At 35.3% G+C, this 16,755-nt stretch overlaps 1 protein-coding gene across 4 annotated transcripts in view; it reads left to right on the top strand.

The window, feature by feature from the left end:
• dcc (DCC netrin 1 receptor) overlaps window positions 1-16,755 on the top strand; it is a 305,906-nt gene that overhangs the window by 93,031 nt on the left and 196,120 nt on the right. For all 4 annotated transcript variants that reach the window (XM_055004135.1, XM_055004134.1, XM_055004133.1 and 1 more), the window contains exon 3: window positions 14,336-14,623. In XM_055004135.1, the coding sequence (XP_054860110.1) occupies window positions 14,336-14,623 (288 nt within the window). The remainder of the gene's footprint in view (window positions 1-14,335; window positions 14,624-16,755) is intronic.

Raw genomic sequence — 16,755 nt, 5'->3', positions numbered from 1 at the left:
CAGCTAGTGATATTTTCTGAACCACGTGTAGCTGAACGTCACAATAATACAAAACTAAACATGTAGAATACTTTAAATGTGAAATACTGTCAGGAAAATGGGAAGAAAGTGATTTTATTTGAACTTTCATAACTACAACAAAAAGTTGTAGCACAAAAACAAAATGTCATTTTTTTTTGCATATTTCAACTCACCCACAGTCAGAGATTGTTTGATCTACTGTCCAATATTTCAGATTCTGAATCAATGACATGATGAGAAATGAGAGAAAATCTCAGGTTTTTATCTTTAATAGTTTCTCAGATATTGTTGTTCAAACAGACTCGGATTTCCATGGATACCATTTTAAATATTCATAGTTTATGGGCAAAAACGTTTCTGAGCTGTTCGAGCAGAAGGACTCTGATGGTTTGAGATGGAAAAACACTTTCTAATATAAAGTACTTGATGATAAATATGAGATGCAGTTGTGTAGAAATCGGGCTGCTCTCAGTTGCTTTCGAGTGGCTCGTGTTCAGCTGGTGGATGGAAAGATAAAATATTCCGACCTGATCACTGCTGAGCCTCTGATAATGAGGTTGTAGATCCACGGCGAGTATCAGCTGGACGTCCCTTCGGCTTGCTCAGCCCTTTGAGTGTTTTGGTCTCTGGAGTGACTCTCCATCCTCCCAGTCAATTAGAGCCGTTAAAGAGACAGGAAGCCGGCAGCTGCAGGCTTCTGACTGGAACAGCACCTGTCCAGAAACACTTCTATCCAGCCGGATCCAGCCCGAGACAAAAAACTTAACAAAAATCAACAACAGCAGATGTAGTCCTGCAGCCAAACCAATGTCTAAACAACCACAAGATCACCTGAGATTCTGCGTTTATACCAACTTTATTCGGCTCAATCTGAAAAACAAAAGGAGGCATAATGAGAGGACTTTTTAGCTGCTTTATATTTTATATTTTGGATGTTTTTGAGTTAAAATATTGCACACACGGAACTGCATCTTCATAATACGTAATACTCTGTTCAAATGCAATAATGATGATCAGGCATTGTAGAAGAACATATTACCACTACATTTGTAAAATACAAATGTTTGATTTAATTCACTTTTTTTGCGATTCGTGTGTTATCTGTTATTTACCAGATATTGTTTGTAATTTAACAAAACAGTGAAATTGGTAAAATAACAATAAATTGTTTTTAAAGAAAGCTAAAATGAATTTGGAGCTGTAATAAAGAGCTCCAGTCATCCAAGTGGTAGAAAATAAAGGTGTTTTTGGTGAAAACTGGCTTGATTTTGAAAATATTTCTAATTTGTAAGTTGCAGGATTTAACAAAACTGTTAAAGTGCTGATTGAAGTTGAGGTTTTGTTCAAAATCAGTTTCTAACTGACTGCTTTGGGTTTGTTTTGGTTCATGATGGGGACTTTAATTGTCTTGATTTTTAGAGATATAAAACTGAGTTGGTAGAAAACGGGTAAAACAGCAAATAAAAATTGAACAAAACAAGGCAAAGGGTTGAATCTTTTTGGAAGCTACAAGACGAGAAGTTAAAGAAGTAAAGTTTTCATTCAGTAATCTCCTGTTTGATGCTATAAAAAAGAGAGCAGTGAGTCGTTGGTGTAACATCAGTAGGAAACAAGTAAAATGACGAATAAAAATTAAAACAAAGCAAAGGACTGAATCCTGTTGGTAAAGTAAAATTTTCAATGAGTAACTTCCTGTTTGATAAAAAGTGAGTAATTTCAGCTCGACAGACCCAGATCCTGTTCAGGAAAAATGGTCTGTTTATATCAAAAGGTCCAAGAGAGTGAGAATAATGAGATAAATGACTCATTAAGATGTCATTTGTTACTCAGAGTGGAGCTATTTCTGCTCTGTGGTTCTTTCTAAGGCCAGGTGGGGATTTATCAACTCTCTTATTTCCCTCTATCATACTCTAAAAGTTGCACAGAAACCACCTTTTCAGCAGTTTTTGGATGTTTAAGCTGGATGTAAACCAGGTTTCTTATGGAGATTCTGGATGCGGGCCTGTTTAAAGTTGTCTGGGTTCAGGCCAGATGGAAGAAACTCATCCACGAAGCCGAGAAGCCAAAGAGGCAATGACTGTAAGAGGGAGAATATCAGATTTACAAGCAGTTTGATGGGAGTTAATGGGAATAAACAGATCTGGCAGATAAAAGTGGCCTTTCAGTCGACTTTGTGCTGCGTCTTACTGTTGATCACAGTGAGACTCTTATTGTTTGATCTCACCAAATACTGTTTACTGAGCCGATATCAAAGAATCCTCCTGAGACGCCGACGCCTTGCGTTCTGTCACAAATACAAACTGTGGAGCGTGGATGTAAATTCCAATCATACGGGCTGTGAAATCTGACATATTTACATGTTTCTACACATTCCTGCATAAAAGTACGCAGCAGATACAAGATGGAGCATTAAAAACAAGCCGTTGTAGCGTAATATTAGTACAAAAGGAGCTTTAGATGGCGTTATTTAGTGTTTCTGGGGGGAATTTTGAAGCTGAATGATATCAGAGCAGATTAGAAACACCCACAAGACAAATGTGAGCTTTATTGAAAACACGTGAAACAGACGGAGACAAGTTTGTGTCAAAACGCCCACGAGGTCGAGATGAGTCAGAAGTAAAACAGCATGATACGAGTCAAAACACATCAACAGGAGTGACGACGTCGAAAATATCCGGACGAGACGGAAAGCCGAACAGACGGAGACGACTTGGAGCCAAAACATGTCGAAATATGATACAAATCTGAGTCAAAACATCCAAAATTAGAGTCAATCTGTGGTAAAATAGCCACAAAATGAGTCTGACACGAGTCAAAATACAGAAACGATAGAACTTTATTAATCCTAAAAGATATTCTCGTGTCAGATATCGTTTGGAAAAGGACACAACATGAGATTAAATGCAGTGAAAAATAGAAAAGCAACAAAATTTAAGTATGATACATTACTAAAAAAGAAATAAAAATAAAGAATATAGAGCTAAAATAATACAAGAGGAACTAACTAATATTACAAATTAAATGTGACAATTGTACATAAAAATGAAAGATTGCATGTGAAAATTAAATGTTACGTATGATAATGAAATATGGCACTTTTAACTGAAATATTGCAAATTAAAATGAAATATTGCACGCTGAAAACAAAATATTACACAGGAAATTGAAAAATTACAAACAATAATAAAATACTGCACATGAGGAAAAAAAGTTACACATAATAATAAAAAATTGCAAAATATTGCAAATAAAATTGGAATATTAGCCACAATAAATAAATATTGGACTTTACAATAAAAACTTACTCATAAAAATAAAACCCTGAACATAAAAAATGAAATATTAGGTATTGAAATGAAAAATCACTATTGAAATTGCAATATTTCACATGATATTGAAATTTTACACATTAAACATAAAAAATATGTACACATAATAATGAAAAATTGCAACTAAAATTGAAATATTAGCGACAACAAATAATTATTGGACATTTAAATGAAAAAAAACACATTAAGCTGAAAAAATTAAGCACTAAAATCAAAAATCATAATTAAACTAATTTTGCACATGAAAATAAAAGAAAATACACATGTAATGAAAAATTGAAAAATAATGCAAATACAGTTGGAATATTAGCCACAATAAATAAATATTGGACTGTGAAAATGAAAAGATATGCATGAAAATAGAAAATCACAAATAAAATTGTAATATTGCATGTTGAAATGAAATATTTCACATGAAATAACAAAAAACACATATTTTAGTGAAAAATTGCAACTAAACGTGGAATATTAACCACAATAAATAAATATAGTGCTATAAAATGAAAAGTTGCGCAAAAAAAATGTTACACACAAAAAATAAATATTGCACATTAAACTGAAAAATTAAGCATTGAAATGAAAAATCGCCAATAAAATTGTAATAATACACTCCAAATAAATGTGAAATATTCCACGAGATATTAAAACTGAACCTATTTAGAAAATTAATTTATTAAATAATCACAAATATCTGTGAAATAATTAGATTTTTGCTCAATTTAAATACAGTAAAAAAGTAATGGTGTCATTTTACAGTCAAACATCTGCATTAGAAGGCATTAGCATCAGTACAAATCCAGATGTAAGTTGTTCAGTTTTTCCTGCTTTTTTCTCCACATGTTTGTAATTTAACAAACAGGAAAAATCTGTGAAATAACAGGAAATTATTAAAGGAATTTCATCAAAAAACTGTTATATGTTCCTTTTTTTTTTTTTAACACAGAAATGACTCGGCTACATCCACACACATGCACACACGCGCACGCACGCACACACACACACACACACACACACACACACACACACACATACACATTACGAGGCAGAACGCTAACGAACAACAGAGGCTTAAAGAATTCAATTAGCAGCTGAAGCCGTGGGTCCGGAGACGACTGTAAACTGAATTAATTAGAAGCAGTGAGGAGAGAATTCAGCAGAAACGCGACTGAAGACGGAGATAAAGAAGAAAGACGAGGATCTGGAGCTGAGAGGAACTAAAGAGCCGTCAGATAGCAACAATAAATACAGGAAGGACTGGATTTAAACCTGCTTTTATTTATTTATTGTCTGGAACAACAACGAAGCTGAAGAGTTTGGTGAAATTTAGAGTCGTTTTCTTTTCTAATACTGACAATTCAAACTGAAAAATGCACATTTTAAGTTAAGACTAGTCGTGAATGTGAATAATATGCTTTCTTCTAGAGAAATCACTGATGATAATCATTTTTGGTGTTTTTATGGATGAAAACTCAAATTTGTCGGGCGCCCGTATAGCTCAACAGGTTAAGCGGGCGACCCATGTACAGAGGCTGGTCCCCGACGCAGCGGCCCGGGTTCGATTCCCGCTCCTGGCCCTTTGCTGCATGTCTTTCCCCGACTCTTCTCCCCATTTCCTGTCTGTCTCTCACTACACCTATCAAATAAAGCCAACAAAAGGCCATAAAAATAACTTTAAAAAAAAGAAAACTCAAATTTGTCGACAAGCTACTACAGATAATTGGTCGTTTCTCCAGAAAAACAGCTAATCAGTTCATTAATTCATGAATTTACGTGGAAAAATCCAAACTTATCAGTCGGTCCATTTAAACCCATCATAACTGCTGCTGGTTTGTTATTTTCTACCTAATTACTCTGTTCTACCATCGGCATAATTGAAAATTAGAGCACGCAGGATTTAAATAAAGGTTAAATGAAACCCATCAATCAATTAAATGAAGAAATGCATTGCAATCTGTCTTGAATGAGTACAACTAAAAAATGAACTCATTCAACACAATCTGTTCTTTTGGGGAAAATCTGCGAGAAAATGCAACTAAAATGGAAAAATTGGCATGTTAATAGTCATAAAATGCAACAAAAACAAAAGTAAACAGCTTCTTCTCTTGTTAGAATTCCATCATTTGTTGGTTTTCATTGATATCCAGCTGGCAGAAGACCCAGAACCCTATGGAAGGATTATGTATCTCACCAACCAGGAGATATCATGAAATTCTGCATGAATTTATCCGTTTTAACTGAAGAACAAAAGGCGTCATAATGAGAGGACTTTATAGCTGCTTATATTCTATTTTCAAAAATACAATGCAAAGCTAAAACATGGCTAGAATCAAAAGGTACTAATACTCATTCTACACATAATAATCTGTTCTTTTGGAGAAATGTGGAAAATCTGCAAGAAAGTGCAGCTAAAATGGAAAAATCAGCATGTTAGTATACATAAAATGCAACAAAAACCAATGTAAACACCCAAAGTGCCAGATTTAATGAGTCCCACTGAAAACCAAACAAGAAAACACAAACACTGCTAAGCTGTTAGCATAGTCCAGCCAGAGTCGTTTGGGTTCGACTTGTGCATTTACTAATGCACCTTTTAGCTCCGAAGGATGCATTTTTGTATTTTAATGTTCAGAAAGTCGACGTCCAACACTTTAACTGGGCAAAACCTCATATAAAAGAGACACAAAAGACTTATTTTTGTTGTTTTAGTGTTGATTTTGATACAGAATTATGCAAATGCAGATTTCAAACTACTTTCAAACAAATGTGAACAAAGAAAGACTGAAAAAGCTCCAATCTAATGTAAAATAATGTCTGATTCCTCTCTGATTGGCTGAACACTCGATTAATTCCAGTGTTTTTCTAGATGTTTGCTAATTACTGCACTAATGTTGACGATTGTTTAGCTGCTTGTTTCATGCTAAACCTCGAGAGTGCTGTTTTTTTTTTTCTCCAGCTATCATTGTTAAACTCCTGAGTTCACGGCGGTGAAACTAAAGACAAACTCGGTCCCCAATTAGCCGTCGACTCTCCGAGGATTTGGACAAAATCCCAATTAATGGCTGTCGGGGTTCAACCACCAGAAGTGGGACCATAATTGCCCCCAAGGCGAAGATCCGGAGCAGAAATGTCCCTTAGATCTGTCTGCTGGAGATGCCCGTTTGCTCAGATTTGCATTATATGGAGGGAGGAAACAGCAGCGAGGTGTTGTTGTTTGTTTGCTGACGAGGCTGGAGTGACTTCCTGCTGAGTTCAGGGTCGACGCTTGTCCTTTTCTTTCTGCCTCAGTCCCGGTGGTTTGACCCACTTTCTTCCCCTCTGACTCTCCGTCCTGCTGTTTCCTTCATTTTCCTCTTTTTATTCTGTGTGATCAGAACTTTATCTCTGGCTGAGGATTCCTGAGAACTCGGGTTTATCTCCTTCAGCCAACATGTTCTTAAATCATATCACACAGAGACGCCTCTCTGAACCAAATGTTCTGATACATATTACACATTTTTATTAAATCTAATGTAGTTTTTATGTTTTTTATTATTTTTATTTTATCTATTATTATTATTATTATATTTTGTTTCAATTTTTGTTTTATTAAATGCAATGCATTTTTGTAATATTTAGGTATTTTATTTTGTCTATTATTATTGTTGTCATTATTATTATTAATAATAATAAATGTTTCTTTTTTTATATGTATTTTTATTTTTTAAATATGTAAGCACTGGCCAGGGGTCATTAACCACCACACAAGTCCCTGTCATGGTGGATCATTGCTAGCTACACAAACAAAAATCCAAATTCAGTCGCGACAAAACTTCAATAGCAAACACAAAACTGCTCTTTTAACAGTTTGAACATTAACTGTTCGATTGCTAACTGTGCATTCTTAAATGTAACTGTAGGAAATACGGTCGCTATAATGTTAAACACATCTGGTAAATATTAGTTGGTAAATATTAGATCTTAAATCTTCCATTTGAGGTGTGTTTTTAGATGTTTTTAAACAGGACAATCTCCACCACCAGTATACGTACCCTACAAAGTCTACTGGTTACTTCAACAATATCTGAGGAACTATTAAAGATAAAAACCTGAAATTTTCTCTCTTATTTCTCGTCATGTCATTGATTCAGAATCTGGAATATTGGACAGTAGATCAAATAATCTCTGATTATGGAGGAGAAGAAATTAAAGCCAGAAATGTGCAGGGAGGAGGTTGGGGTGGATGGATGGGTCAACAAAACGTTAGACTTGAACCATCTGGAATATTGGACATGTGGTTCAAATATGGAATAACTAATGGAAAAGTTTCATCTGAGCTCAATAACAATAAAACTGATAATCCAGAAGTCAACTAGTGATATTTTCTGAACCACATGTAGCTGCTTTTGTATTTACAGTAATACAAAACTAAACATATAGAATAATATGAAGCAATTGGTCACAAAAATGGTAAAAACTGTTATTTTAGTTGAACTTTCATAAGTGATTGAACAGATTTGACAAACTAACATATTTTTAAGTTTTGAAAAACTTTTGGTAATTTTAAGCATTTTTTTGAGTCTTTTGGAACAATATCTGTCACTTTTTGCACTTTTTTTTTCATTTTGGACAAATTTCAAGTCTTTTTGGAGATCGTATTAACAAAAAACTAGCAATTCATAAGTCAACTATTTGATTCTGAACCACATGCAGCTGCAGGTCACAATAATACAAAACTAAACATGTAGAATACTATAATATGAAATATTTGGTCAGAAAAATGGGGGAAAAAAATGTTATTTTCATTGAACTTTCATAGCTGGTGAAGTAGGTTTGACCAGTTGTAGCACGAAAACTAAAATATTAGTCTGATCCAAATAGAGTTATAGAGTTTCAAACTGGTTCTCAAACTATAATTCAGGAAATATTTGCATTATTAGGAGCATATTTTCCATTTATGAACCAAGCAGAAGCCTCCTAATGATTTGAATTGTAAGGATTTAATATTTTAGAGGACAAACTGAAGCTCCAGCACTAATTTAAGACGTATTTAAGGGTTGATGTTGACGTTATAACAGCTGATTTAAGGTTTCTACATCTGACAGGTTACAGTTTAGTTGAGTTAGTTTAGGAGTAGAACCTGCGTCACCGCTGAGCCTCGGACGTAATAAAAGCTGGAATGTTTTGTGGCTGCAGGCGGCGGTTTGACGCTCACAGCGGCAGACAGCAGCTCGGCTTACATAAGACGAAGCGTCCAGATCAGCGTTTCTGTCGCCTCCGATATCTGTGATGTCACAGGAAGAAGCTGCGTCCAGCGACCACCAATCAGGAGCCAGGCTGAGCCGCTCTGATGTCACAGAACAGATTCAAACCGGCGTGAAAACACGACAAGGAAAACATGAAACATCTCCACCAGGATTGAAGCCTCCTGGGAGTCTGGAAACTTCTTCGAAATGCTGCTTTAAAGTTTGAAACGGCAGAAAATAAACAGATTCTGGTGTTGAAACGTGCTTAGAAAACATCATTGTAAAATAACTGAAATCAAGTAATTGAAGTTCTGGTCAACATTTTAGACAATTGTCTAATATAAATTGTCAAATATTGACTAAAATCACTCAAATATTAAACTAAACTTGAAGCTTGTAGCTTGTCCTACATGACAGAGATTCACCTAAAATGGCTTAAATCTGTCAGAAATTACTCAACAGTGCTCTCTAAAATGAAACTAATGTTGTCAAAAATTACACAGAAATTAAATATGACTCAAAAACTCAACAAAACAGCCTCAGACTTGTCCAAAATGACAAAAATGACACAGATGTTGTTCAAAACTACTCAAAAAAATGCTTAAAATGACCAAAGAAATGTTCTTTAAAAAAAAAAAAAAATTTTACTAAAATGAAAACAAAATATACAAAAAGAACTTGAAAATTGCTCTAAATGACTCAAAAACATGCTTGCAGTGCTTTTTTTACTTTCATTAAAGAAACTGACTGCATATTAAACAGGGAAATTACCTTCTGGTCAACATAAAGGACAACTTCAATGTCATTTTAAACACGTTTTGTCATTTTGAACCATCTTTTAGTTGTTTCACATAGATTTTGAATCATTTTAGGCAAATTTTTGTGATTTCGGACAATTTTTTGTCATTCTCAACAACATTGGTGCCATTTTGGGTGTCATTTTGAGTAACTTCTAACAAGTCTGAGCTATTTTAGGCTAATCTCTGTCATAATGAACACATTTTTTGTCATTTTTTAAAGACTGAGTTATTTTAGACACATTTCTGTCATTTAGGGCAAGACTGACGTTATTTTGTCCAATTTTTTGTCTCATTTTAGTCAATTTGTGTTTTTGGCATCTTTTGTTGTCAAAGTGGACAATTTTTGAGTGATTTTGGAGAAATGTTTTGCCATTTTGCTATTTTTTGTGACTTCAGGCAACTTTCAAGTCATTTGTGTAATTTTCTTGTCTATTTGCACAATGTTTGAGTCATTTGGACAACATTTTGCATCATTTTTTCCAAGTTTTTGTCACTGTAAGCAAGTTTCAAGTCATTTTGCACAATGTTTTCTCATTTTCGGTCTTTTTTTGTCACTTTGGGCAACTTTTTTTCATTTTAGTTAATTTTTTGTAATTTTGAGCAAGTTTCCTGTCAATTTGCACAATATTTGAGTCATTAAAACCCAAACCCTCATCACATTTTTGTACTTTTAGACAAGTTTTGAACAATGTTTGACGAAGATTTATGTGCAGACACCAGGAACACTACAGTTAGTCAAATGGAAGAAAATTGATTTGCTAAAACTTGTGAAATTTCTGGAATCATTTCATTTTATGCATGTTTTTAGGTCAAAAATACAAAAATACAAAAAAATGTGTTGTCAGGGGTTTATATTTGCTAGTATCCCAATTTTATATGATAGTAAAGTCAAACTGTGGGGCTGTTCGACTGCTGGACAGATGATTAAAGACATTTAAACACATTTTATAGATATAAATACATTTCTCACTTATTAAAGGCAATAATTGAACAAAATTTAAAGCAGTAAGTGTGATCAGACAACATTTGGAATTATTAAGCTCAGTACAAACTGGATTTTAGAGCTTAAACCTGGAACACGAAGCACCCAGCACCCAAATTAGCATATGATTAGCAATTCTGATTCAAATTATGTGGACGCAGATGACAGGGAGTAAACCTGGAGCTACTGGAGGTCCCTCTGGTTCAGGGTCTCTGGACAGTTTGTCTCGGATTTAATCCAGTTCTGTCATTAGAAGGAGTTTGGCAGCTGTCAGTGTTCGTTTTGTGCCTGTAAATAATATAAAACCCTAAATCTGTTCACTGTTATCTGGTGAATTACAAACACTGAGCACTAAGAGTCTGAAAGAATAGTTTATTAGAGAGAAGTAACTGCAGTAAATGAATTGTTGTTTGTGCAGCCTAGTGGTAAGTTTCTGCTAATAAATGATTCATTAACGGCTTCATTTAGGAAACTTTTATTCTGTTGTCATAAATGACAATACGGGTTTTTTTCATGGTTGAAAAATTCCTCAATCACTAAAAATGACTCAAAATTCAATCAGATTATTAAAAATTTGTCCAGTATGATTCCAGTTACTCCAAAATGGTGCAAAACGACTCAAAATTCCATGGAAATTACTCACAATTTGTCCACAGTTACCCAAAATCTCCAATCTCCATCTGCAAAACAAGTTTAAAAGTGTGCAACATTATGCAAAAATCATCCAAAATCATTGACAGTGCTTCTAAAATTACTCAAAATGTGTCCAATATCCCTCAAAATAGTCCAAATTTACCCTAAATGATCCAAAATGACTCTAGATTTGTCCAAAATCATTCAAAAATGGTGTAAAGTGATCCTAAATGACTCATAATGTGTCCAAAACCACTCTAAAGTGGTCCAAAACAACTCAAAGTTTGTCCAAAATCACTCTATAATGCTCCCAAATTACTCTAAATGGTCCAAAATTACTCAAAAATTGTCCAAAATCACTCTAAATGGTCCAAAATGACTCAAAATTTGTCCAAAATGACTCGAAAATGGTCCAAAGTAACTCAAAAATGGTCCAAAATGACCCTAAATGGTCCATAATTACTCAAAATCTGTGCAAAACCATCCAAAAAAAGATCCAAAATTACCCTAAAGGGTCCAAAACGGCTCAAAATTTTTAAAAAATGACTCGAAACTCAACAAATAAGACTTCAAGGGAGACAGGTTGTCTGGGATTTAATCCAGTTTTATTATTAGAAGCTGTCAGTTTTGTGCCTGTAAATTATATAAAACTCTAAATCTGTTCACTGTTATCTGGTGAATTACAAACACTGAGCACTGAGAGTCTGTAAAAATAGTTTATTGGAGAGAAAAACTGGTTGAATCTTTTGGTGTTCATAAAGACGGTAAATGGATTCTTGTTTGTTCAGCCGAGTGTTGAGTTTAAATAAATGATTCAGTAACGGCTTCATTTAGGAAACTGACTGATATCAATCTGATCAATGTGTCTGAGTGTTAAAGCAGCTTCCTGGAAACAAACAACTAAAGTCTGTGGATCCTCCGACAAACATGTCAAACACATTCTTCTCTCAGAAAACATTTGCAAACCTGTTTTTTAAAATCCACTATTGTTTACTTCAGTGTTTACTAGTCTGCAGGATTCATCTTGGCAGGTTCAGAGGGAAAAAAAGCAAACAAAACGGCAACAAAAACAGCAGAAAATCAGCTCCATAGTGCTGCACGAGGCTAAAAAATAAAAAATTGTACAGTTTGTATCATGTCTTTAAGTGAGAAGAACTTCTTTCAAATTTATCTTCAACCAACAAACTACAGTTAGAGGAATTAACTTTTCCTCTTCAGTCAAAGGTATTTTTAATTAGCACTCGATGTTTAGTCCAAAATTACTCAAATGTCATCCAAATTAACTCAAAATTCATCTAACATGACTGAAAGGTTGTTCAAAATGAGTTAAACTGGTCAAAATAAGTTTGAAATAGTTCAAAATGACTCAAAAATGTTTTGCAATAACTCAAATTTATCCAGAATTACTTGAAATGTGTCTACAATTACAAAATAATGTGTCCACAATGACTCAAAACTTGTCCAAAACGACTTAAAAATTACAAAAAAAAGAAAAGACCTAAAACGCACCCAAATCACTTGAAAAGAAGTCATTATGACTTGAAATTTCTCTGAAATTACTCCAAAATGGTGCAACATGACTCAAGATTCTACCAAAATCTGCAAAATTTCTCCAAATTCAAAACTATCATCTAAAATTATTCAAGATTTATCTCAAATGGCCAAAAATTTATGCAAAACAGTCCAAAATGACTCTAAATGGTCCAAACTGACTCAAAATTTCTTCAAAATGACTCAAAAATGGTCTAGAATGATCCTAAATGGTCCAAAATAACTCAGAATTTATTCAACTTCTTCAAAATTTGTCTATGACACAAACTTTGTTGAAAATGATTCCAGAATGATGCAGAACTCATCCAAACTCACTGACAATGTTTCTGAAATGACTCAAAATATGTCCGAAATCACTCAAAAATGGTCCAAAATGACCCTGAATGGTCCAAAATGAATTAAAATCTGTCCAAAGTCACTCAAAAATGATCCTAAGTGGTCCTAAATGGTCCAAAATGAATTAAAATCTGTCCAAAATCACTCAAAAATGGTCCAAAAATGATCCTAACTGGTCCAAAATTACCCTAAATAGTCTAAAATGAATTCAGATATGTCCAAAATCACTCGAAAATGGTCCAAAAACTATTTTAAATGATCCAGAATGACCCTAAATGGTCCAAAATGACTCCAAAACAATGTGAAACTCATCCAAAATCACTGAAAGTACTTCTGAAATGACCCTAAATGGTCCAAAATGAATAAAAATCTGCCCAAAATCACTCAAAAATGGTCCAAAATGATTCAATTATTTTCTAAAATTACTCAAAACTCAACCAACATGACTTGTCCAGAATGAGCTGAAACTGTCCAAAATCGCTCTTTTTAGCTTTCTAGAGTCCAGTTAATTCTAGTTCACTCTCCAGAGGCTCCATGTTGCTCAAACAGAAGCTTCTTCAGCAGCGTTTCCAGTTTAAAACCAGTGAAACCAGCGGTCAGCAGGATCTCCAGCCTCTCAGGCTGTTTGTTGTTGAGGTGGATATGATCAGACAGGAAACAGTGCAGGTCCTGAACACTCGTCCTCCTGCTGGTCGCCGTCCAACCGTCCTCTGTTTCCACATCTTCACCTGCTGAGCTTCCATCTTCTTTATTTTTCTTCTTCCTGTTGACCTGAAAACCTCGACTGTCAGTTCAGCTCTTCCTCTGAAGCTTCCTGCTGCTGCTGCTGCCTTTAAAGGCTTTCTGTTACAGCAGCTAAATGTAGAAACACGAGCTCTGGGTCTAGTTTTATAAGACAACAGTCGTCATATTTCTGGATGTGAAATGCAGAAACAACTCTGGTGTTATCATATTTTATGGAACCGTTTATTTCATTAAATATGACTATCTTAGAAAAACATTTTGCCACAGAGTGAACCATGTCTATAAGACAATCTTGGTATCAAATGTGTGTAAAAAAGATCCTTTCATTGTCTAGAACTTCTTCTGACCAAGCAACTACCACACATGGTGATATGAGCCTTGAAAGTTTACCCAGAATGCACTTTTTAAAGTTTTCTCTGGTGAATTATAAGAAAACAAAAGAAGTTTCTTTTTGGTCTGAGATCAGAAAGGAGCTTTTTGTCCATCAGAGCAGACACTTTGTTTGACAGACACAAACACACCATCCCATCTTAAAGCATGGTGGTGGCAGCATCATGAAGTGAAACATGGTGGTGGCAGAGATATTAAACTGCAGCAGTTTACTGTTCGCACTATGATACATCCCATAATATTGGTGCTCAACGTTGGTTATTGAGAAAATGGATCCACCTCTATGGACTTCAAGGTAAAACTTTCTGTTCCTCTGTCTCCTCTCAGGTCCCCTTAAGGTGGTCGTCCCCACCGAGTCGGTGTCCTCGTACCTCGGGGACACCGCTCTGCTGCGCTGTGAGGTCTCTGGCGACCCGACGCCCGTCATCCGCTGGCAGAAGAACCGGGAGGATCTGCCGCTGACGTTCAACCCCGAGTCCCGCCTCGCCGCGCTGCCGTCCGGTTCGCTGCAGGTGAGCCGAGTCCAGCCGCCCGACTCGGCAACGTACCGATGTCTGGCCGACAACCCCGGCAGCACCAGGACCGGGACGGACGCCGAGCTGCGAGTCCTTCCAGGTAACCGATCCAAACACATGGTAGCAGGTTTACTGGTCAGCTGACCAACATGGGGTCACCTGAGTTCCTCTGTTTGCTCAAAACGTGTCCAAAACATTTATCATTATTTAACTCTGAATTATTAGTTTTAGCAGCTTCACTCTGATTTAACTTCTCCTGCAGTCGCTGTTCTGTCAGGTTGTGATTTCTGCTCGTTTCCTCTCCTCTTAGATTAAATGCTACGTGATGAATATGTAGAATTTGAATAATTAAGGCTGAGAGGTTCCTGCAGAGAGTCTTTTCCCAGTTAAACACCAGTCACACTGAAAGTTCCTGAACTGGTTCCCAGCAGGAGCTTCGACCTTCAGCTGGATGTTCTCTGCATTTCAAAGCTGGTTCTCATCTACGTCGCCGCCGCCATCTCCAGACACGTTCAATAAACTGAATCTGATCATTTCAAAGGTTTAATGCGACTCAAAGAAACAAACAGGAGTCGAAGCAGAGTTTTTGTTCTACATCAGAATTCACCTCTGCAGTGAGCCTCATGAATCAAATTCAAAATTTAAGGGGGATGAGGATGAGACGGCAGGCGACACGGAGCCCTCCGAGAACGGCGAGAAGGCCGATGAAGGAGCTGCATGGGAAAAGGAAGGAGAAGGTGCTGAGAAGAAAGATGACAATTGTAGATTGTAGATCCACTCTGGTCCAGTCTAGATGTCGTCTAATCCACTATTATTCAGTTTAGATTTGGTCTAATCCACTATTATCCAGCTCGGAAAACAAATGTAGAAAATGTCATTATTAAAAATCAAATCATGTAGTTGCAAATAATAACTATGACCAAAGTAAGATACAAATTCTCCAAAATGACTTCAGACTCATCCAAAGCTACTCAAAATGTGAAGGATTTACGAAAAACGACTCAAACATTATCTAAAATAACTCGAAATTCATCCAGAATTACTCAAAGTTTGCCCAAAATTATTTCAAATGCATCCTAAACTACTTGGAATTTGTCCAATAGAAGTTGGTACTTAACCAACAAGACTCAAAATTGTCCAAAATGACTTAATGTTTGGCCAAAGCAAGTGAAAATTTGACCAAATTGTCTCATAATGTCTACAAAATGAATCAAAATGGTCCAAAATAACTTCAAATGGGAAAGATTTACCAAAACGACTCGACAATGATCCAAAATAACAAATACGTTTGTCATTTAAAATGCATCCAACAAGACTCAAAATTTGTCCAAAAGTATTCCAAAATTGTCCAAAATGGCTTGATATTTGTAAATTTCAAAATCAATTCAAATGTGTAAGAAAGAACACTACTAAATGATTCAATATCCATCCAAAGCAAGTTAAAAATTGACCAAATTGATTCAAAACTTCTTCAAAATGAATCAAAAATGGTCCAGAATGACCAGAACAGGCCAAATTACTCAAAATTCATCTAAAGTTTCACAAAATGAGTATGAAATGGTCAACAGTGGCTTAAAATGTGTTCAAAATGAGCTAATAATTGTGCAAAATGACTCAAAATGTGAAAGATTTACCAAAATGACTCGAAATATTTTCAAAATAACTCAAAGTTCATCCAAAACTACTCAAAATTTGTCTAAAAGAAGTCGAAACTTAACCAACAAGACTCAAAATTGTCCAAAATGACTTAATGTGTGGCCAAACTAAGTCAAAGTCCATCCAAAATTACGTCAAAGAATTCAAAATGCGTCCAAAATAAGTTAAAATTGTCCAAAATAACTCAATTTGTCTAACACAACTCAGAATGTGTCCAAAAGAAGTGAAAAATTGACCACATTGACTCAAAAGTTCGACAAAATGAATCAACAGGGTCCAAAATAACTTCAAACTAACCCAAAGTTACGCAAAATTTGTCCAAAACGAGTTCAAAATGGTAAAAAATGACTTAAAATGTGTCCAAAATGAGCTAAATGACTTCAAACTTGTACAAAACAACTCAAAAATGGTCCAAAACTAATGAAAGTCCTTCCAAACTGTCCGAAATTTGCTCAAAATCAGTAAAAATTTGTGCAAAATGCCTCAGAATCCGTCCTTGAAATGTCACAGCTGCAGTCCAGGGTGGTAAAGTGAAAGAAAAACCAAACATCTGGAGTATTTTTAATTTTTTAGAGC

Source organism: Amphiprion ocellaris, chromosome 17 (genome assembly GCF_022539595.1).
Source record: "Amphiprion ocellaris isolate individual 3 ecotype Okinawa chromosome 17, ASM2253959v1, whole genome shotgun sequence".
In the NCBI taxonomy this organism is placed as follows: domain Eukaryota; kingdom Metazoa; phylum Chordata; class Actinopteri; family Pomacentridae; genus Amphiprion; species Amphiprion ocellaris.
Note: the sequence above shows the minus strand (reverse complement) of the source record. Positions and strands in the feature narration are given on the sequence as shown.